We start from the raw sequence: 22,347 nt of genomic DNA, 5'->3' as shown, positions 1-22,347 counted from the left end.
CCCTGGGCCCCCCAGCCTCCCTGGACCCCCCAGCCTCCCCGCTTCCCCCGGCCTCCCAGTTCGCGCCCTCGACAGGCTCGTGGAAGACCCTTCATTGGAGGAGCCCACAATGGGGAGAAGTCGGGCCTCCTTGCCCTCTCAATGCCCTCCCCATAGGCTCCCTTCTCAGAAACTCAGCCCTTCTCGGCCCCAGCAGCAGCCCAGGGACTACGGGGTCAGAGGGGATGGGGGGAGCAGACGCCCAGGGGGGAGGGGGGCGTCTCTGAGGAAGAGAGCCCAGCTGGGACTTACTTGGTGAGGGTGGGCGTGACCTCGTCCAGCGTGGAAGCGCTGTGGGCGCCGTTGACCATCTGGCCCTGGGAGGGCATAACCAGGGAGAGCGTCACGCTGGTCTTGCTGGTGCTCTGGGCACTGGAGTACGGCACCGAGACGGGGTACACGCGTCCTCCTGGAACAAGAGCCCCCCGTGGGTCAGCCCTCACTGCGCCCCCGCCCCCAGTCTGGGGGAAGCTCCCCGGCGGTTCCCGATAACGCCCTCTCTCCGTCTCCCACAGCACCCACTTAGAACCTCTGTGCCCCCCACCCCCGGCTTCTGCGGGTAGCTTTGGAGGATGGGGCTCAGTGTGGCCCCTCGGGTCCTATCCACGGCGGGGGCTTCACACCCACCACTGAACCCACCAAGAACACGAGGGAGGAGGAGAGCGAGCCGGACTGGAACCCCAGCCGCCGCTGATGGAAAATCGGGGGGTTATAAGAGCTGCTCTTCAAATGGCCGCTCCCCAGCCCGGGCACCCACAGTTCTCACAGCGCGCACGCACGCCAACGATGCCCCCATTTTACTGGCCGGGCCCCTCGAGGTCAGAGGGGGCACCCGTGGGCCGGCCGAGCCCTCCCTCCATGTGGCCACAGACGGCCGCTGGACTCTCACAAAAAGGGCAAAAATGCAGAGAATTCACCCAGCTGGCCTCGGGGCGCAGCCCACCCCCCCACGAGGCGGAATGCCCAACCGCCCACGGCCAAAAGGGAAAACTGCCCATCCCCAAGAAGGTCCGAGCTGGACCAGGAATAACGGGTGGATGTGGGGCCAGGGCAGAGGGGCCGGTCACGGGAAGAGAAGGAGGGCCAGAGCCAGCAGCCGTGCCCTCTGCAGGGCGGCCCACCGGAGCTGGGGACCACCGGAGCTGGGGACCCTGGGCCGGGGCTCTGGAGGGAAGCACTCCTGGAAGGAGACAGGTCCCGCAGGACACAAGGGCAAAGCAGGTAAGCTCTAGGAGGGGCGGGAAGGGGAAAGCCCTACTGAAGGTGGGGGGACCTCCTCCCGAGAGCCCCAGGCTGGGGGGACCCCAAGGGTAACGGGGTTCATGCACCCCATCAGCCCTGGTCACCGGTGACCTTGTCTGGGAAAGGGCCGCTTCTCCCTACCCCGCCTGGTAGGGGTCAAGGTGCCATACCCTGCCCCACCCCCCCACTATAAAAGTGGGGGGAGGCCCATGACCCCCCGGCACCAAATGCAGGGCCCCAAGCCACGAAGGGCGCCCCTCAGGGAGCACTTGGTCCCCGGTCCGGCCTGCTCCATGCAGGCTCCCCCCCACTTTGGGGGCCCCTCACAGTCTCAGGGCTCACTACAGACAGCCCACAGGAGAGCCCGCCTCCCACCAGTGTCACTGACCCTGCCCTAATCCCCAGGCAGAGAAGCAACCGGAACCTCTTGATGTTTTACCTTCTAAGGGTCTGTCAAAAGCCCCACCCACTGGGAATCGCCCCAGGCTTGGGGGAGGGGGGGCCCTGCAGGACAGAACCGAGGGAGGCACAGGGAGGCTGGGAGGGGCAGGAGAGGGGGCAGCCGGGCGCGGCCCCCGCGCTGAGGCAGGCGTACCTTGGGCCGGGGTCAGGGTGGGCTGGCTCATCTCGCCCAGGGAGTACCCAAAGTTCCTCACCAGCAGCGTCATGTCCTCATGCTGCGGGCAGAGCGCCGACCGTTCCCCGCCGCTGGCGAAGGTGTCTCCGTGGATGCGCTTCACGCGGTCCACCACGGCCTGGGCCACGGCATCCAGGGAGGTCTGCTTGGCAAACTCCGTGTCAATCATCGCCGCGATCTCCTGGAAAGGGGCCCGAGGGTCGTGCCGGCCCCGGCAAGCACAGAGGAGTCAGAAGAGACCCGGTGGTCGCTGGAGAGAGGTCGCGCCGGGGGTCCGACCTGCCCTCGGGCGGCCCCGGTAAGTCATTTACCCTCAGTGTTCCCCATCTATGAAATGGGAATGAAATCACAACTGGGAAGCCCTCAGCACAGGCCTGGTTCTCAGTAAGTGTTATATAAATGCCAGCTTTCTCCTCACTGGGAGGACCGTCCCCACCCACCCAGCTCCTTGTAACTCAGGCCCACGGCCCTGCCCCCGGGCACTGATCTCCCCAGGCCCTGCCCCCGGGCACCGACCCCCCCACTGGCTCTTCCTGCAACAAGGCCCCCCAAAGGGCCCCCCCACAGCCCTGCCCCCAGGCACCGATCCCTCCCAGGCACTGATCCCCTCTCAGGCCCTGCCCCTGGGCACCGATGCCCCAACCTCCGCCCCCCCCCCCCCCCCCCGGGCTCTCCCTGCACCCTTCCTGGTTCACAGCCGATTTCCCCAGCAGTAACGGATAACACCTGCCCTGTCCCACATCCCAAGGCCACAGGGATAACCAGATAACAAGCACCCAGAGAGGGAGGGTTACTATTCTCAGGTGACATTTTGCATTTACACTTTATAACTGGAAACCAAGGGACAGGGACAGATACCCGGCCTCTGCTTAAAGCCCCAGGACTCTCGCCCCGAGGGGTTGCCTGATTAACAATGTGGCAGGAGGGGCAGAGTGCTGCAGGGCTGGGTGCCCCCCTCTCCCAGGGCCCCAGGAGCTCCCCAGGACCATCAGCTGTAAAGCAGCTGCCCCTGGACTCTCTGGGGGAACTTTGCTGCCCCTGGGGCTGGGGCCCAGGCAGCCCTGCAGGGAGCCTCCTCCTCAAGCAGGAAGCATGAGCACTATTAGCCCGTTTTACAGATGAGGAAGTCCAGGCCGGGAGGGGGACGGCCCATCAGTGGAGCTGGGGCTCTAGGCCTTTCAGACACAAACAGGCCTGCGGTTTCTCTCTTTTCTGGTTACTGCCCATCTCAGGCCTCGAAAGCGCCCGTTACTTGGTCCCCCACGTCCCCCTTGTCCCCAGAGCTGTGGGTTCCATTTTGTTGTCCTGAATATGCAAGACCAGCCGGGGGATGGGAACTGGCCACAGAGAACATGGAAAATGGGCCCAGTTGTGTTGCTTTAAAAATTGGTCCAGAGTTGGAAAGGAGGCCCATTTTCCAAGAGCCCCTCCCATGGTTCTCTGCTGGCCACGGGGGACTGAGCTGTTCAGCCAAGTTGGCCCGAGCATCACCTGGCCCTGAAGCTCGAGGGTCCCTGCGGTCCTGGCCCAGCAGCGCCCCGAGGCATTTCTGCCAAGCACCAGGCCAAACGCCAAGGTGGGGGGCCCTCACCTGATTGGCCTGCCCCGGCCCGTGGGCCGCCTCCAGGGCCTTGTAGAGCCCCTCTGACATCAGCACCAGGAAGCCCGTCACGCCCTCCAGGGGCTGCCCTCCGTGGATCTCTGGCTCGGCAATAATGGGCTTCGCCTTGGCAGCGCTGTCGGGAGAGAGCCGCGGGGAATGCTTAATTCTGAGAAGTCACTTTGCAGACTTTCATGCTGGTCATCCCCCAAACGGAACGAAAGGATGCAACGGGGGAGGAGACGGACCCACGAGGCCGAAGGCAGGGCTGCCCTCAGAGGGCCCCGGGCCTCCCGCCCGGCACGCCTGGCCCCTGCCTCACTGCCCCCCTCCCCAAGTCCTGCTCCTCCCAGTGCTGGAAGGGGGCTCTGCCCTCGGGGTCAGCACCTGGACAGGACAGCCCAGAGGCCTTCCCCATGTTGGCCAAAGGTGCCCTTTACCTGCCATCCAGGCCGTGACCAGAGACTGGTCAGAGGCAGTTCTCACCTGAGCAATTCGATGTCACTGTAGCCGTATTTGACCTTGTAATCCCCGATCCGGCGGGTACTCTCCTGGCCACCAATGGTCCCCACCTGCTTGATTTTCCCCGCATCCAAACCTGCCAAGGATAAAAAACAATCCCATAGATCCCTCTAATGGGGTCTGGGGCCTCGGAGGGGGACCCTCTTTCACGGGTCTGGGAGGGCAAACCTATTTTCATAATAATACTAAGATGTCTTTGTTTCAAATATCGATAGGTGTAATGCACATAAAAAAGTTGGGGTCCTCCATAATTTTTAAGAGTGTAACGAGGTCCTGAGACTAAAAAGTTTGGCAAATGACGGTCTAGCCCTTGCTCAGGAAGAGCAGAAGAGCCTCTGAGATGCAGCTGCAGCAGAGGGAAGGGGAGGTGGCTGCTACTGGGGAGAACATCTCCAGTCACACCGAGACTGCCCCGGGCCTCGCGGGGGTCCCCAAAGGCATCAGCCAGAAAGGGAAATCCCCCATGAGGGGCATTAGCATCCCTGGTCACACCAGGCCGTCTCCTGCCCGGCCTGGGGTCCCCGGAGCCTCTAGCAGAGGGAAGGGCGGCCTCCAGCTGCGGGGGCGGGGGGCACGCACCCAGCTGCGACAGGCGGAAGAGCTCGTCCTCGTTCTCGGGAGTGTGGTCGGCGCTCAGCTGTGTCACCTGCAGCCCGTCCCCGGTGGCCTTGCAGAGGAGCGCTCGGTTTGTACCTGCGACCCAGAGAGCCAGTCAGCAGCAGAAAGGAGGGAGAGAGAGAGAGCGGAGGGGGACACAGCCAGGCCGGGGGGGGGGGGGCCTGCCCCACACCATACGGAGAGAGACCAGTCCCCAAACTCGGGGTGCCGTGGCTCTCTTCCTTTCACTACAAAGTTAGACTGAGGTCTAGAAGGACACCAAAGCCAGGCAGCTTCTGACGGCTGACGGCCCGCTCCACGCCTGCAGCCCCCCCCCCCTCCCCCCCGAAGGAGCCCCCAGCTTTCCCCAGCTTTCCCAGAGGGCGCCCCTCCCCTCGGCCTGGGGCAGACGCCCGGAGCGCCCACGACCGGCCTCCCCAGAGGCTGCGTCGGGGACTCACCAATGTTGGCGATGTAGAGCTTGTTGCTGAGAATGAGGGCCACCACGGCCATGGCGCCGCCGGAGATCTCTCTCTCCAGCACCTTCAGCCTTTCCAAGATCTTCTGGTACTGAGGAGGCAGCTGGTGGTGAGGGACGCCCTGCAGCACAGAGAGGGCCCCCGAGGCGGCTCGTCAGCCCCGCTGCCCTTCAGGACCCGTCATGGGGGCTGCCGAGGCCGGCCGGAGTCTGGTCACCCACGGCACACCCACCCTGGCCGCCCACCCAGGGCCTTTCAAGGGTCACCAAGAGAGACCGTGTGGGGGATGGGAAAGGGGAGGGGTCTGACCCCGCTCTGCTCCCAGACACCCGGGCGAGCCCACGCCAGGCCCTCGGCCTCCCTGGGCCTCCGTCTCTCCCTGATGACCCCTAAGGGCCCTTAGATTCTAAAAGCCAAGCGGCCTGTGCCCGAGGAGAGGCTGCTGATGGGAAACAGCCGAGGAGTCCGGGACCCACAGGGGCGGGAGATCCAGGGAGATGGAACCCCAGGCTCGTCCCCACAGTGGGGGCAGGGGTGCATGCGGGTACCTCCGGCAGCTGCGACTGGAGGCTCGCCTTCTCTGCCAAGCCATCATCGATGGACTCCAGAAAGCTCCTTTCCACAACATCAAAGGCCTGGGGGCAAAGAGAGGAAGGCGTCAGAGCCGCCCCGGTCCTGGGTCTGAAGCGCTCCCCGACCCGACTTCCCAAATTCTCTGCTCAGCTACGAGCACGATCAAACATTCAGGGGTAGCAGAAGGAGGAGGAGCCTAATGTCCGGGTCACTTAATCACAGGCCCCCTGCCCCGAATGAAGGGGACAAGCGGGGCCGGGAGAGCAGCCGGGCTCGCCCCTCCTCCAACCCCGCCTGCCCTTGCCACCTCCGCGTCTCCTCTATCTCGCGGGCCGGGAGGTGCCGAGCGCTCCGGGTCAGAGGCCGGTGACCAGAAGAGGACACCAGCATCCCTCGGGCCTTGGACGCCCTGAGAGAAGTGGGGCGGGGCTGGAGCAGGCGACGGCCTCCGGGGCTTGTGGAGAGCACTCCCCGCAGGAGCGCTTTGGGGCCCATCTAGGGAAGAAACCTGCCCGAGACTAGAAAGGGCGGGAGAGCAGGTGGCGAGTTCCCCGTCAGCACCGCGCTGCCGCCAGAACCCGCCTCTGCCCGCCAGCGGCCCTTTCCCTGGGTGCGTCCTTATTGTCAGCCGTCTCCCTCTGAGACCGGAAGCTGCTTCAAGGTGGGGACGGCCTTCTCCTGGGCCCGGAGCCTGGAGCACAGCAGGTGCCGCTGGCTGAGGGGCCTTCCCAGGCTCCCCCAAACCTGCCCTTCTTGGGGCTCCGCTCCCACGCATCCCCTGCAGCTAACCCCTCCCATGGGGAACGCCTTCCCGATGTCCTCAGCGGCGGGGGCTCAGAAGCAGGGCGGAGCCGGTGACTGGGAGAGTGAGGAGGAAAGGGACAGCAGGGCCGCCTGCTGAGGGAGGGTCAGCCTCGGTAAGGAGCAGGGGGCAGAGGAGACGGGGAGCCCGGGGCGCAGGCGGGCACCACAGACCCTCCCGACACTGGGGAGTGCTCCCTCGGAACGTGACGCCGGCCCCGCCGACCGCCCCCGGCCCGCGTTACCTGCCCCCGGCAGCCCAGCGGGCCGTTACCTGGAGCAGCACGCGCCTCACGTCGGCCTCACTGTGGTCAGCGTTCAGCTGGCCCAGCAGCAGCTCCGCCGACAGCCTCTGGCCCACAAAGCTGGCCACCCGGTTGCCATCGTAGCCGTTGAAGACTCCGTAGAGGAAGCAGTTGTTCTCGCTCCTAACAGAGAGGGCCAGCCAGGAGGGAGAGGTTTGGGCCGGCGGTTTACTGCAGCGTGCCCGCCCAGCCCGGGGGACACCAGCCGCGGAGGAGCGCTCCGGCTCTGGGGCTGTAGCCACCGCCCGGGGCAGGGAGGAGGGAGCTGCGCTGAGAAGCAGCAGAGCGGGGGCCACCGTGGGCTCAGCTCCCACTAGCGATGTAATCCTGGCTAACTCCTTCACCCTCCCCGAGCCTCAGTTTCCTTCTCTGTAAAATGAGGGGGTCCTACTCGAAGGTGCTCTGAGCTGCACGGTCCGTGCTCCCCACCCTGTTCCTTCCCGGGAGACCCCTGGGCAGGTTCCAGGGGGCCCTTGTGCTACACGAGGCTACGCAGGGACTCCCCATGCTGGGTCAGCCACCGTCACTGGGGGGCTCACTGACAGGAAGCCACGAGATGGGCTGGGAGCCCCCCGCGCAGTCAGGACAGCAGCCCCGCGCCTCTCACCTGAACTTGAGCCAGTTATCCTCCAACGGGTGGCTCTCAGTGCCCTTGCCGTCGGCGGAGTAGGTTCGGTTTGGCGCAGAGCCGACCCCAGACAGCTGGCAGAGAGGCAGGTCGTCGGTCCAACTGGGCTGCTGCTCCTGGGGGAGACGAGACAATAGAGCTACACCCCCTTCTCCCATGACCCAGCCTGGTCGTCCTCTTCCCAAAACAAACCCAGAGGAGTGAACATCTCCCGCCCCTCTTCAAAATAATGACTCTGATGGACAGACGAACCCCGACGGCCCGACAAGCTCTCTGAGGGATGAACCTGCTCTTTAGTGCACCTCAGACTGTGCAGGAAGGTCTCTGTACAAACGCCGGCTTGGGGTCTGTGGCTAGGGTACGTTAGAAAAGCAGGAGCTTCAAAAGAGACAAACCTGAAGCAAGCAAAGCTAAACTTTCAACCTAAGAGAAATGGGGGAGAGGAGGGGGAAAGAAAAGATCCAGAAGTTTGAAAATGATGGAAAATCCTGTCAAACAAGTGATTAATCAAGAAACCCTGATGGCCTCTCAGGTGCCAGGCCCTGTGCTAAGTGCTGGGGATATAAAAAAGGGCCAAAGCCGCTCCCCGAGGGCAGGAAGCTTACAGGGGAGACAACAAGCAAACAAGCGTGTGCAAAAAAGCCCCAGACAGGACAAGGAGATGATTAAGGAGGGAAGGCCCCGGAAGTGAGAGGAGTTGGGGACGGCTCCTTTAGGATAGAGGATTTTAGCTGGGACTTAAAGGAAGCTGGGGGGGTCCACAGTCAGAGCAGAGAAGGGAAGGTGTTCCTGGCACGGAGAAACCTAAGAGGAAAGGTCCGGAGCCGGGAGCCAAAGGGTCCCATCATGGGTCGCCGGATCTGAGGACGTGTGGGAGCCAGGAGCCGAAGGGTCCCATCATGGGGTCGCCAGATCTGAGGACGTGTGGGAGCCAGGAGCCGAAGGGTCCCATCATGGGGTCGCCGGATCTGAGGACGTGTGGGGAGGGAGGTGCAAGACTGGGAAGGTTGGAGGGGAGAAGGGAGAAGTCAAAGGGCTCTGAATGCCAAACAGCACTTTGTCTTTGATCCAGGAGGCGAGGGGGAGCCACTGAAGTGTCCAGAGCATGGGGGAGGGAGAGACACACATTATCACATCTGCACTTTAGGAAAATCTCTCTAGTGGCTGAATGGAGGATGTCTTGGGGCAGCCGGCCCCCCAGCAGCTACTGCAATTGTAGTAAGTCATCAAGAGAATGGGCACACTGGGCCCTGAGAATCAGCGGTCTGACGACCGATTTTCAACAGACTTTCTTAACCAGTATTGGTAGCTGGAGTCGGCGCTGCTGCACCTTATCCGCAGGGGTGGCGGACACTCCCGAAGAAAGGCCCCGTGTTTACTGCTGCCGGTGGTTGTGTCCAGCTAATTCTGTGCCGTGGTAACTAACTCAGACTTTGGTCACCAAGCCCGGGTGAGACCCTGTGATCCTGAAAGAGCACTTCACGGTCCTGACCACTTGCGGACTCCGGAGGGGGCGGACGCAGAGCAGAGACACCCGACCACTACATCCCTGCTGCCAGGACCCTGGCCCCCGTGTGCAGCCCGGAGACCCTGCTGGCTTCCGCAGCTGCCAGGGACGCCGCGGGCCCATCCCCAACACACGGCCCTTCCCTAATCAATGAGGCCGGTCCAGCCTGCAGAGGCCGGTCCAGCCTGCAGAGGCCTTTGTGGGCGGGGCGATAAAGCACGCACAGGTATAAGTTTCCATCCCCTTTACACTGGGGACATCTTAGTGGCTCCACTCATGGAGTCTCTAATGGCCGGCCCTCTCTCAGTTCCCACGGCCCCCATCGCTCCTGAAGGGTGACCCCGCTTTTCCCCACTCTGCCGCTTCCGTACTAAAGCACGTTCCTAAAAGCTCTGGTTTGCCCGGGGCAGCAGCTGCCTCCAGCCTGCAGGATGGAGCCTCTCTCTCCGGCACTAACAGCCCCCCCTTCCCAGTGCCCAGCGGGCACTCTCGCGGCTGCTCCATCGGACGTTCTCCCCGAGACCTCCACACCCGGAGTGCCCATTCCCATGGTTCTCTCCTACCTCTGCCCGCTGCCAGAGCCCCTCCTCAGCTTCCACAGGGACACGGACACGCTGCTTCCCCAAGCTCCCAGAGGGCTCGTCGGCTGCTGACCCAGTCCCTGTGGCCCAACAGACTAACAGAACCCACGCTACCCTAAGTACCGAGGGAGACAAAACACAAGACGGGCTTCCTGCCTTCAGAAACTCCTCCTTCTGGTCAGGGGGACATGACGTGCACACAAACAGGGGACACGAGATGCTCCCTAGAGCAGAGTGGGGCCCATACATGGCGTCATGGGATGGAAAATCCATCTGAAAGAAGCAGAGTCTGCACAAAAGAACAGGTAACACGGGGTCTGGGCTAAACAGAATGGGGGGCATCTGAAAAGCCAGAAAGAGGGAGAGGAGGGAAGCCTGGGGGAAGAGCTGCACGCGAGGGGCCTACGAGCATAAGCATAAACGAAGCATTTATTAGACATTGACACTGGGCTGAATACTGGGGATACAAACAGAAAAGCCAAATTGTCTCCATCAAAGAGCTCCCATTCTAATGGCGGAGACAAATGGGGAAGGTTTCAGTTGTCAGTGAGCCGGGCACGTCCCACGGTCCTTAGGGTGCCAGGGCAAAGCAGATGGTCGCTTTAACGTCACTGCCAACGATGAAGTCACATCATTTTCTGGTGCTGGACTGCAGACGAGGGCCGAGGACCTGGGAGACGTGTCCTTTCTGGGTCTGCTGGAGCTGTCCCCGCAGCCCAGGCGCTCTCGCCCCAGGAAGGTGGCGGAGGGCATTGGGTGGGTGCTCTCACCCTTCCCCGAGCTTCTCGGGCTCGGGCTCCTGAGCTGTCTCCATTAGGGTCTGAGGAGAGATGATGTGGGGAGACACAGCCCGGCCCTGGCTGCGTCCTCTCTCTCCCAGGGTGCCCTGCGGCTTCAGGGAGGCTGGCTTGCCTCTCGTGGGTGTGGCGGTTGATGGGGATGGCCGGCATTTTGCCCTTCCTCCACCCCCAACGATGACTGGGCTGGGAGAAGGACAAGTAGCCCCAGAAGTTACATGTCCGAGTCAAGACCTAGCCTTGGGCCAGGGCACAGGGCAGTTTCCCTGACGCTGACGGAACTGAGAGTTCTCATTTTATTATAGCTACTACAGGCTCCAAAGTGGCTTCTGGCTTCCCCCCTTTCTCAAATTTCTTAATACTTTTGGGAAAGCTCTTCTATTTTCCACACATGTATTCACACAAACCCACCACTTCACCCCAGCCCACATACAAAATATCCTCACATCCCGAGCACAAACTGACGTGTGTGTATGTGTGTGTGCTTCCGAATGTGTAAAGAGATGATGAGTCTCCTAATCATAGTCTTGTCACACATGAGCGGGAGAGGGAGTAAATATACATAAGCTCACTTAAAAAGGAGTCATGTTTTAAGGCAGAGGATGGGCCAAGAAATGGGACTGTTCCCCAGAGGTTCCCTCAGTCCTCCCCGCCGGAGTCCTCCCCACCAGAATCTTCCCCACCGGAGTCCTCCCCGCCAGAGCCTGGGCCAGCAGAGATGCACCCGGATCCCAGAGACCCCGGCTGATGGAGCCCTGCCCCTGACCGTGGACAGCCCATTTTACCTCTCTGGCTTCCTTGTCTCATCTCTCTGGGAAATGAAGATTTCAAACTCAACTCTGAGCTATGGGGATCACTGTGAAGCAGCTGGCTTTTAGCCCGCACGCCCGGGAGTGAAGATCGCCTCCTCAAATGTCGACTTCAGAGGCCCCTCCTTAACTACATCTCCATTAGCCGCGCTGTTTTGGGGAGCCCTGATGTCACCGCTGGTGGCCGCCCCCCTACAGAGCCACAGGGGGCACCACAGGAGGCGTCACTTACAGAACTGATCAGCCCAAGGCCACGCTACCCAAAGGCCTGACCGGCAGAGGTGGGGAACATCAAGTCCGTGGCACCTCGGTGTGTGTAAGAAGACCCCAAATTCAGAGACAGCCGGGGGGGCGGAGGAAGAAAGGTGGAAAGAGGAATGAACATCAGCATGGGGACGGAGCTCCAGGCCAGGAGCTTTACAGAATCGCAATTCTTCCTGCTGTCCCACTCCCATCCCCCTTCCTAACCCAAATTCTGCAGATTCCTTAAAAAAAACCCGGCTTGGAATACACTGAGGTTACCCCAGGGAGCCTACAAGAGAGGAGTGCTCTAGCCCTGAGAGCACCTACAGCTAGGACTTGATAGGAAGGCCAGGGCACCTCACCCCAGTCACACCTGTAGGGAAGACCACTCTTAAACGCCCTCCCAGGGGTCCTCACACTCCCGTTCCAGTGGCAGGGAACACTGTTTCTGAAATGGAGTCTGAATGCAAATCTTTGTATTTTTCTTGGTTTTTTAAATCTATGTTTTCTTTCTCAACATGACTAACATGTTTTATATGACTGCATGTATATAATCTGTATCTCAATACGGAGGGAAGGAGGAAAGGAAGGAATTTTGCACTTGAAATTTTAAAAAGTGAATGTTAAAAATCACTTCTAGATGTACTTAGGAAAAAATAAAATATTAAAGTCAACATACTTTTTCAAAAAGAAAAGACATAGTGGAAAGAGCAGTGAATTTGAAGTCTTAAGGCCTGAGAGGCCCAGATCCTGGTTCTGCCTCTCGCCACCTTTGTGACCTTGGACAAGATACAATGGGGGATATAACTTCCTCGTCCATAAATAGAGGGGTTGTAAGGCTTTTTTCAAACTTTAACCCATGACTCTGTGTCACAGGTGATGAATTCTTTTAGGCCATGGGAACTCCTGAAGGTTGGCTAGAGGCTGAACTCTACACTGGTAGAGGAAAAACTCAGGCCTTCCTGAAATACTAAAGTACCATCACCAGGTAAGAGCAGAGACTGGCTCAAAAAAGGCCCAGATGCTTTCATTTAGTGGCCCCTAGCTCCAACAACAGCATGTGTGTCACCCTGCACCTGCTAATACCCAAACAGTGGAGGTTTCTTCAAAAGAGGAATACACACAGGGTCCTGCCATAAAGCACCACAGAGTTAGGGCCGGAAGGGACCTCAGAGATCTTCTAGCTCACTGCCTTCATTTTCAGATGGAGCCCGAGGGCCCAGTTGGGGAAGGCTATCTAAATCAAACTTGGCTCTGCTGTCTGACCCTAAGAACATCCTATCAACTGAACAAGCTTTTCTCCACTTTCAACTTCTCAAACATTCCCAGTGGCCGACTCCATAGAGTGAAAGCATGCTCCTTGGAGTCAGAGGGCCTGAGTCCAAATCCCACCTCTCCAAACTCTGTAGGTCTGTGCCAATCAAGGAACCTCCTTGGCCCATTTCCCTGAATATGGCACAAAGGTTTGGCTTAGATCAACAGTTCTCACAGGGGGTCTGAGGTCCCTGGGGATTCACAAGACACCTTCGGGAGGTCCATGAAACTAAAGTATTTCATAATAGTACTAAGACATCATTTGCCTTTTTCATTCTCCTTCTCTCACAGGTGTGAAGTGGAGTCTTCCAGAGGCAACAAGATGCAAGGATTAAAGAGTGAGCAGAGGACATGAATGAGCTCCTACCTCTTTTGCAGAATTGTCCTTTTGCCTTTTAGACAGACAAACCTAAGGACATGGCTAGACTTGCTGCTTTGCTTATCTTTATCTAGCATGAGGACCACCTGATCACAAAAGAACTTTCCTACGAATGCTCGGCCACGAACATAAACGGTGCTGAAATATTCTAGCGTTGAACAAGTTCTAGGAACCCTCATGATTTATACCAGTACAACTGAGTTGACATCTGCATCAACTGTACAAAGACCACGGTGGGTAAAAGTGCCAGTACCGCAGCACAGACAGGGGCAGTGGCACCAGCCTATTTGCCATGTTCTTTCCCGCCTTACATTCACAATAGAGAACAAAGTCAGTTTCACTTAGGAATATCCTCCTTGAAGCAAAAAAAAAAAAAAAAATTATTAATCTGATCAAATCTTGACCTTTGAGTACACATTTTTAATGCCGCATGTGAGGAAAGCAAGAGCACCCACAAATAACCCTTGTTTGCACCACACCCCAGGGCAGTGGCCATCGAAAGAAAAGGCACTTGTGAAACTGGGTGAACCCCTTGTTTCTCTATTGCCATTTTTACTTCAAAGAAAGACCCACAAACTATGGTTATTCAGACTTGGACAACTAGCAAATGTTTTCTCAAAAATGAATAGAGCAAACCTGTCATTTCAAGGAGAATGAATGATAGTATATGCTGCCAATGATAAAACTTGAGTTTTAAGGGAAAAAAATAGAATTTTAGAAAACTTGAATCTGTCATCATGAATTTGACAGCTTCCAGGTACTTAAACACTTTGGATGAGAGACGTGGTGAATTGAACAAATCTGACTTTGGGATATTATATTATCAGTAAACCAATGTTATCCAAACGACCAAAGTGAGAGGTTACAACCTGAGTAAAAGTTCCTTTCAAAACACAAGATAGATCAATGGGTATTAGGGTAACAAGAGGATGAAAAGTTCACTTATCTGGTTTTAGGAGCCACGTTGCAACTACCATTTGTTGAGTTTGGGTATAATCTCAAAGAATATCCACAAAAACCTAAAACTGTTCTTCAGAAACTGTTCCCTTGTCCAACCACATCTCCACATGAAGCTGCTTTTCTTTATCTACTCCAACCAAAACAACTTATTGCAATCAACTGAATACAGAAGAAGAGAGAAGAATCTAATTGTCTTCTATGAAGCCAAAAGTTAAAGAAACATGCAAAAAGGTAAAACAATGCCATTTTTTCCATTAAAACTTTTGTTTTGGAAGTTATTCTTCATAAAAATGTACATCAATATGTAGTGAATTGATTATTAAATGAAAATAAGTCTCTTAAAAATGTTTAAATTTCTAATGTGATAAATATCAATAGATACAACCTATATAAGCAAAAACTTTTTTTTTTGAGGGGGGGAGTTTTCAATAATTTTTAAGAATGTAAAGATTAAGTCCTGAGAGAAAAAAAAGTGGCGAACCAATGGATTGGATGGCACCTAAAGTCCCTTCTAGACATATAACTACACCTTAAAAAAAATAGCAAATCCCCCCCCCCATTTATGCTGGTTGTATTATTATTATTATTTTTAATTTTTAGCAAGACCCTTGACATGGAGCAGGATCCTCGGGTGACAAATGTCAAGCTTCAGAGACTCAGAAATTTTGATTTGTTTAGGTTTGACTTGGTGGGATGGAGTTTCCAGAAGCATTTTCTCTCTGAACTCTTTTATTATTATTATTTTATTAAAACTATTTTTAAAAAAATTCACTACACGGGTAAAAGTGGACCTAAAAGGCGCTTCATGGAAACTTAAAGCAGGAAGTCTTTCACGTTGTGTCCCGCCCCACCCCCCATTCTCGCAATGCAGACGCTGCAAATTAGGGAGTCTGAGAGACTGTATACGGGCTACCTATAAAATGTCCTGCGCTCCGCTCTTCTTAGTGACTTGCCTCTCATGAGTGGGAAGGAGGGGCCGAACGGCAGCACGGCAAAAGTCGGTCTCATGTTTATCACTTGGGCGACATTTGGCAGATCATCCCTTTCCAGAGCTCAGCGCCCTCATCTGGAGCACGAAGGGGGTTAAATTAAAACCTCTAAGTTTTTTCCAGCGGAAACGGGCCCTGCCCTCGAGGAGCTTACCTTCCTTCAGCCTCCTCCCCCTCGGCTCTTCACAGAAAAAAAGCACGTGACGCTAGGAGCTTTAAGACGCTACAGCATAAAGCGCATGCGCTGCCGGGTGTGACAGGAGGGGGGGATTTACGCACCACTAATCCTTCCCCTCCCGTCACGGAGGGACGCGCGCATCCCGGCGCCCCGCGAGACCAAAATGCCATAGGAGCGCGAGCCCGCCCCTCCCATTGCTGAACAGTGCGCCTACGTGCCAAAGTTTCTGCTCCCGGTCCCCCACGAGAGGGCGCGCGAGACCGGCTCAGGGATGGCGCGAGGTAAGCCCCAGGCCCCAGCGCGCACGCGCCACGCGAGGGGGAGGGACCGCGGGAATGGGATGGAACACAGAGAGAGATAGCTTAGACGGGCCGGGGTAAAGGCCTTCCACCCCCCTTGGCTGAAACGAACCGGTTTCTCCCTCCCCCAGGCCCAACCCATCCCGCTCCCTAGCCCCGAGGCCGGACGGCGCCGGTCCGCGGGTGGCTTCCTCACACTCTGCAGCAGGCTCCTCCTCTGCGCCGCCATCTTGGAGGGAACCAACCCCCTCCCTTTCCACCAGCGAGGCCGAGTCGCCGAGGAGAGTGAAGGCTAGAGAGGCTTCTCACGTTGGAATTGCGCGCGCGCGCGTGCGTACGTCTAGAAGCCAGGACCTAAATCGGAGGGAGGAGTTGGGACAGGAAGAAGCCTTGCGGGTCTCCCGCTACGGAACATGCGCGTGCCGCCGCCTCGCGGCCACTCGGGCTCTGCGCAGGCGCTGGTTGACTTGCTTGGTTCCCTAAGCTCTCTTAGACCTATGGAAGCAGAGTTGTTTCTCCCATTTTATAGATCAGAAAGTCGAGTCTTAGAGCGCTTCAGTCTTGTGTCCGGTGTTACAGCCGCTGTAGGAGCGGGATTTGAACTTGGGGCTTCCGACTCCAACGCTTTTGATGCTCTCTGTGGTCCTCAGCTGATAGCACTGTTTACACCTTTCGATTCTAGTCCTGGAATGATTTCTAAAGATGTCACAGGCCCCTTCCCCGATAGTGCAATGATTAAGCTTTTATTGTGTTCCAGGCCCTTGGTGCTTTACAAATGGCAGGTATTGTTTTTGTCCCCATTTTACAGATGGGGAAATGGAGGCAGATGGCATTTCCGTGGTTGGTGCAGCGCCACACAGCTAGTCAGCGTCTGAGAAGGGGAGGTGCATTTATTGAGCACCTGCTGCATGCTGGGCACAGTGCTAAGTGCAGTGTTTACCTCCTTGACTCTCACAGCAGGTTGGGGGGGTGGCATGGGGCCCCGAAGTCTGCAGGATGATGGAGGGAGGTCCCCCTGGGTCCGGACTGCAGCGGGTCTGCACCGAGGCCCAGGGCAGAAGGGGGCGAACCCACTCCAACAAGCTGCCGTGGGCCTGGGCTCCCCACCTGCCGCAGCGCGCCCAGCCAGGACAGGAGGGGGACCCGGGGTCTCAGAAAACAGACCAATCAGCCCAAGAGGGAGGCGGGGGGACGTGGCGGGCTAGCCCCAGAGAAGGGAAAGGACTGGCCAGTTAGCCAGCAGTGGGCCGAGGTACTGTACAGGGGGCTCTCTGAGCCCGGAGGTTCTGTTTGCTTTTGAGCTTCTCTGGCTCCCAACTCGGTGCCTTCCTGGGTATTAGCTAACTTTGTACAATAAAGCACAGGGGATTCTGGGAATGTACTGAAGCAGTTAAGGAAAAATTCCCAAGTCATCCACTTTTCAATTGTATTTCACGTGGACACATTGAAAGTGCTTTATCTCAAAGAGTTAAAAGGGAGGATTCAAAAAAACATGTAGCAGAATCTGGGGTATAGAAATGTAAATATGTATAAATACACACCAAAAAATGCGTGCATATTCTGAATTCCAGCAGCAGTTCTGATATAGCAGCCCCAGCCACAGGATCTGTAAGAGGTGCTGGCTCTCTAGCAAATTTTCGAATGAGAAAAATTGTCCAACTGTTTAAATATTCTCAAGTGAGAAATTCTGTTTTGCAACAGGAAATAAGAAAGAAAAAATGGAACCACAAGCCACTTTGAGCTGAGACTCATTAGAAAGAATTAGAGAACGGTTTTTAACAATCCTAAGGCTGATAAACGGCTGAAACTCGGTGACTCTGTAAAAGAGGAATATAATGAAATGATAGATATATTAAAATGCTTAAAGATCTGAGGCATTAAGTAAACATGCAAATCTCTAAAAGGGAAGGTATTTTTTAGGTTTCAGTCGTTTGGGAAAAAAAAAATGCTTTCCACAGTACACTTTTAAAAGAAATTAGAAATAAACTGACTAAATGTAGGAAAAAAAGATTTATCTCCCTCATTTTGATTGGCACAATCATTCATGAAGAGATTTTTTTTTAAAGGAAAATGCAAAAGAGAAGAGGTATGGTGTATTCCAGTGTCACATCAGAAACCTATCCAAAGTCTGAATTGTCACAAGCAATATCAATTTCAATAGCAAAATTAAACTTGAGCCAAGTAGATAAAATATTTTCATCATTAAAAGAAATGAGCTTGTATGAATAAAGCAGCATATACCCTAAAATCCAACTCAAAATTGTTTTTGTATGCACATTTCAAAATTTGATTTGTTAACACCAAATGAATTTTCCATCTTTTTTCCCTGTGCAATATTTGTCACAAAACAAATCAAGATTACCAAATAAGATACTGAAGGCTTTGTGTGTTTTAAAATTTCATTTTAAGAACGATAACTTTTGAATATTAAGTATTTGTGATGCCATTTAACTTTTAAATGATCTCTTTGGCATTTATTTTGCATAATGTTCCCATTTTAAATGTTTTCTACTATCAGATATCTACAGTTTTGTCATAAACATATTGGTCCATGATAATGTCATGTATTATCTTTTCTACAGAAAACCTCCAAAGTTTTAGTATAACTCACAGAAAATGATTCACTGGTTATTATTACAGTCACTCGTTTAAAAACAAGCAAATAAAGTGTTGTGAAAAATACAGAATAACTTGTGGTTTGGGGAGTTCCCTAGAATTCTTGGGAAGTCTAATTTCTCATTCCTGCATCTTGAAGATTAATATGTTAAGAATGTGTAAACACGAGTGATGTAGTTCAAGCACCAAAATGAAGTATGTGATGTAGACACCAAATGATGGCAGGCAAAAAAAGTTGCAGTTCAGTCATGTTAAGAATTCACGATGGCCGTTCTCTTTGGTGAAAGGTAGATTTATTTAGGGGAAGAAGCTACAGACAAAATGAAGGAAAACAATAGACAACAGGAATGGTTAGTATGAAGTAGTTGGGAGAGCATATGAAAGTAGAAAGGGAGCATCCCATGAGGCTGGGGCAGGCTAAATCCTGAAAGGGACTTGGCCTCCTAGTAGAGTTAGTTAGCTGTAAGGAGAGGTGGAGTTGGGAAACAGTGGAGTTAGGAATTACCATGAGTCATGGGGGAAGGGGAAGGGGAAAGACACCAGGAGACAGTGCTCTGGCAGACTGACCCAAAGGAAGGCAGCAGCCATGGAACAGCCCATAAGGAGATATAGGGAAAATTTAACCTCAGGGATGTGACTGGGATTTCTGTCAGGGCATGGCGAGGTGAGACTATAAAAGGTGGGTCTCAGGGGGTTAACGTAACGTGGATTTCAGACTAGAAGACCTCCCTAGTGGTGGGACCATGGGGCTAAACTGATCTCTATCAGTGTCTTCTCTCCACCTGCCTCAGGGATTGATTAGTTTTTATCAATTCCTCTACTAACCACATCTAACATGGCAGACCTTATCACTAAACCGGAGTCAGAGAACCTAGGTTCACATCTCATATCTGCTGTTTGTATAATTATGGGCAAGTCCCTTCCCCTCTCTCGATTTCAGTTTCCTCATCTATAAAAGGTTGGGGCTAGACTAGACGGCTTCTGAGATCTGTATCCTTTGAATTAATCTGATAGAAGAAAGGAAAAGGCCTTCAACTATCAGTTTACATGTACATTTTCTCATGTATGATAAAAGCAAACTGTGTTATTATCTTCTAGAAATAAGGACTTTGGGTCTAACCTCTAGCAGAGGCCCCAGGCCAGGAGGGGAGGAGAAGTTTTGAGATAGAAGGGGGGCCCTCCTATCATATTGGGCAGGTATCTCCCCTCTCCTCTGATGCACAGGAGTGACCCCTGTCCATAAGAACTTCTGGGCTCTATTGACAACTAGGATGGTTGGGAGCGATTATCCAATCTAATCAGCATGACTCAGAAACAGGCCTTTGGGCATCTGTGATGGTCCAGTCTGCTCACATTCTTCCCATTAAGACACGTGCCAGGACTCCCCAGAGTCCTGCTGCCTTCCCCTCCTACTCAGGGCTGTCCCATAGGACTCTACTCTGGTTTACTCAGTACTTTCTAATTTGCATTATTATTATAATTGTCCCTTGAGAGACAGCATTGTATAACAGCAAGCCCCTGGTCACTCTTCTCTTGGAGTTATTTTGCATTTGGATTTTATATTTATGTCGTATCCCCCATAGACTGGAAACTTCATTAGGTCATGGAGTTGACTTACATTTTTTCTCAAATTCCCTGCATCCGGCACAGAGTCTGGCATACTTAATAAATGTTATATTGGGTTTAATTAAATCTCTGCTTCTGCTGGATCCTCATCTTCCAGTTTCTGTCCTCAGTTATCATTTTTCCTCATTGACCCTTGGTTTCAGGTATCACCTTTATGCAGATGACTAGATAGGAACTGGATTCCAAACTCGTAGCTTAATAGGGAAAGTCATCTTAGCCCTCTAGAGTTCAGTCTTCTTCAGAGTGGAATCAAGATTAAAAGCAATGATTCCTAAAGCCACTTCAAATTTGACAGCACTATAAATCCTAAGATTTTCATTTCTACCTATGGCTAGTCCAGCCTCTCTTCAGAGCCCTAAGCCTGCATTTCCACAGAATATTTCAACTTGGATGCCTCCCTCGCACCTCAAATCTATCCCAGACTGAATTCAATAGCTCAGGATCTCAGTCTGGAACTCTTTCTTGTCTCCCTTGCTGTCACTACCATCTTCCCAGTTCCCAGCAATGATCCAAGTAATTTTCAATTCCTCACCCTGGACACATTTGGGGTCAGACCTGACTCCAGTAAGTCAGAATTATAATGGGATACTGCAATATTTTATAAGAAAGTCGATTTAATATCGAACGCATTCGGCAAAGATACAGTATTGGTCCCATTGGGCACTTTCTGTTTGGAATATGTTCACTTATGTACCAATGGGGAATCCTTTGATTCTGAGGCTGAGTTTTTAACCCCTAGGTCAGTGGATTGAGCCACAATCCCTTAGATTAAGTCTTAAGAATGTTTTAAAAGAATGCCTTTTAAAGGAAAAACTATCTTTTGTGGCAGAGCCCTTTTAGACTTTTTGTCATGAATTTCATCCAGATTAAATGGTGTTCCTAATGAGGCATTCAAGTCCTACTTTTCTATTTCTGCCATATTGCTTTTGTGCATTCCTGTCTCTCCATTCCCCCTACAGCTATTCCAATGCAAGCCTTCTTTAGCTCTCTTCCAAACTATTTTAATAGGTTACTAACTGGTCTTCCTGCCACTTGTATCCTTTCTGTTTGATCCATCATCCATATAGCTACCAAAATAATTTTTCTAATGTCTACCCCTCTATCTTCAATGCCCATTGATTACTAAAATAAAAGTTTGAAACCCTTAGCTTATTGTTCAAAGCCTCTGGTCTTTCCAGCTTTGTTTAATTTTTTTTTTTAACTTTTTCTCCAGTCTGTCTAAACTTGCTCTTTCTCCATTCTCATCTTCCCCTTTCCTAGCTTTGTGCCCAGGGTTCGTACTCTTCCCTGATCCCCCACAATGACTCCCTGCCAGGAGGGTATGTATAGAATTCATAGCATGTCAGAGTTGAAAAAGAACAATCTATCTGAAAGGCCTCTGTTTGGGCCCAAGAACTCTGACTTCAGCAGTCCTAGAGGAATATATGCAAAATCCATGTTCTTCCCTTTGACATCTTCATCTGCCAGCTATAGAGGTTCTGTCCTTCCTCCCCGATCCCTATCCTCCCTCTCAGATTCCCAGAGCTTCCAGGGATCAGGCTGGATCCCCCCACCCTAGTCAGGCCCTCTCTTCTGTTTTTTCCCCTTTCCCACTAGATTTCAAAGAGACCTCTCACCTTCCCAGGGGCAGGTCTGATGCCCCATACGGTTTCCCATCTGTCGGCAGATCTGTTCCTCCACCTGGCTGTCAGAGTCAATATCTCCCTTCTTAAGAGTTGGAAAAAGTTTACTACAATCCTCCCTCTCCTGCTCAGACCTCACAGCCCACCTTGATGGGATGGGGGGGGAAGATATATGGGCATGTGAGTGCGCTGGCAGAAGCCGAGACTGGGCATATAAACTGAATCCCTCCCCCCATTTTTGTGAACCCTAATGTATTTTTTGCAAATTTTGGGTGGATTTCTCCACTGTTACAATTCTTATATTAATCTCTGTATAGTCTACTTTCATTTAAGAAACACTTAAGAGCCTACTGTGCTGCATGTAAACTGAATCCCTCCTCCCATTTTTGTGAACCCCAAATATATATTTTCAAATTTCCCATTTTGGTTGGATTTCTCCACTGTTACATTTCTTACTATAGTTTTCTTTGTATGTCAACATTCATTTACTGTGTTGTGAACTGTTCCAAAACAAAGTGTTGTGTGAGCCTAGATGGAAAAGACTCATCAAGATGTATTTGGGGGATCTGGAAACACTTTTTCTAAGGGATGTGTAGGAATTAGGCTTGTGAGGAAGGTGCAGTAGAATGAGAGCTAGGCCCGGAGTCAGGAAGACCCGACTTCAGATGTGACCTGTGATACTTATTAGGTGAGACCCTGGGCATTGCCCTGGTCTCCTCAACTGCTAAAATGGGGAGAATGATAACTTTCAGGTTTACTATTCAGATCAAATGAGATATCTTATCTGTTAAGTGCTTTGTGCCTGGTACTTAATGAATGCTTGTTTCCTTTCTTCCATCTTTCTCCCATCTAAGAGGCAAGAACTGTCTTACTCAGTTTGTACCTTCAGCACTTGGTGAGGGGTTCTGAACACAGGCACTGGAGACCCACAGAGAGAAGGATCTTTTTATAGCACCTTTCTCTCGACATGAGTGACTCCTTGACAAAAAAGTAGCGAGGTTCTT

At 53.3% G+C, this 22,347-nt stretch overlaps 1 protein-coding gene across 1 annotated transcript in view; it reads right to left on the bottom strand.

Moving 5' to 3' along the window:
* TAB1 (TGF-beta activated kinase 1 (MAP3K7) binding protein 1) overlaps window positions 1-15,785 on the bottom strand; it is a 28,749-nt gene extending 12,964 nt beyond the window's left edge. Inside the window, exons 1-10 of the mRNA XM_051962012.1 lie at window positions 15,676-15,785; window positions 7,403-7,539; window positions 6,765-6,918; window positions 5,665-5,751; window positions 5,099-5,237; window positions 4,620-4,733; window positions 4,005-4,116; window positions 3,510-3,654; window positions 1,877-2,099; window positions 292-448 (exon numbers count right to left, since the gene is read on the bottom strand). Coding sequence (XP_051817972.1) covers window positions 292-448; window positions 1,877-2,099; window positions 3,510-3,654; window positions 4,005-4,116; window positions 4,620-4,733; window positions 5,099-5,237; window positions 5,665-5,751; window positions 6,765-6,918; window positions 7,403-7,539; window positions 15,676-15,708 — 1,301 coding nt within the window. The 5' untranslated portion in view covers window positions 15,709-15,785. The remainder of the gene's footprint in view (window positions 1-291; window positions 449-1,876; window positions 2,100-3,509; window positions 3,655-4,004; window positions 4,117-4,619; window positions 4,734-5,098; window positions 5,238-5,664; window positions 5,752-6,764; window positions 6,919-7,402; window positions 7,540-15,675) is intronic.
* Between the last annotated feature and the right edge of the window lie 6,562 nt (window positions 15,786-22,347).

This window comes from Antechinus flavipes, chromosome 5 (assembly GCF_016432865.1).
Source record: "Antechinus flavipes isolate AdamAnt ecotype Samford, QLD, Australia chromosome 5, AdamAnt_v2, whole genome shotgun sequence".
NCBI lineage: Eukaryota > Metazoa > Chordata > Mammalia > Dasyuromorphia > Dasyuridae > Antechinus > Antechinus flavipes.
This window is presented reverse-complemented; position numbering and strand designations above follow the sequence as displayed.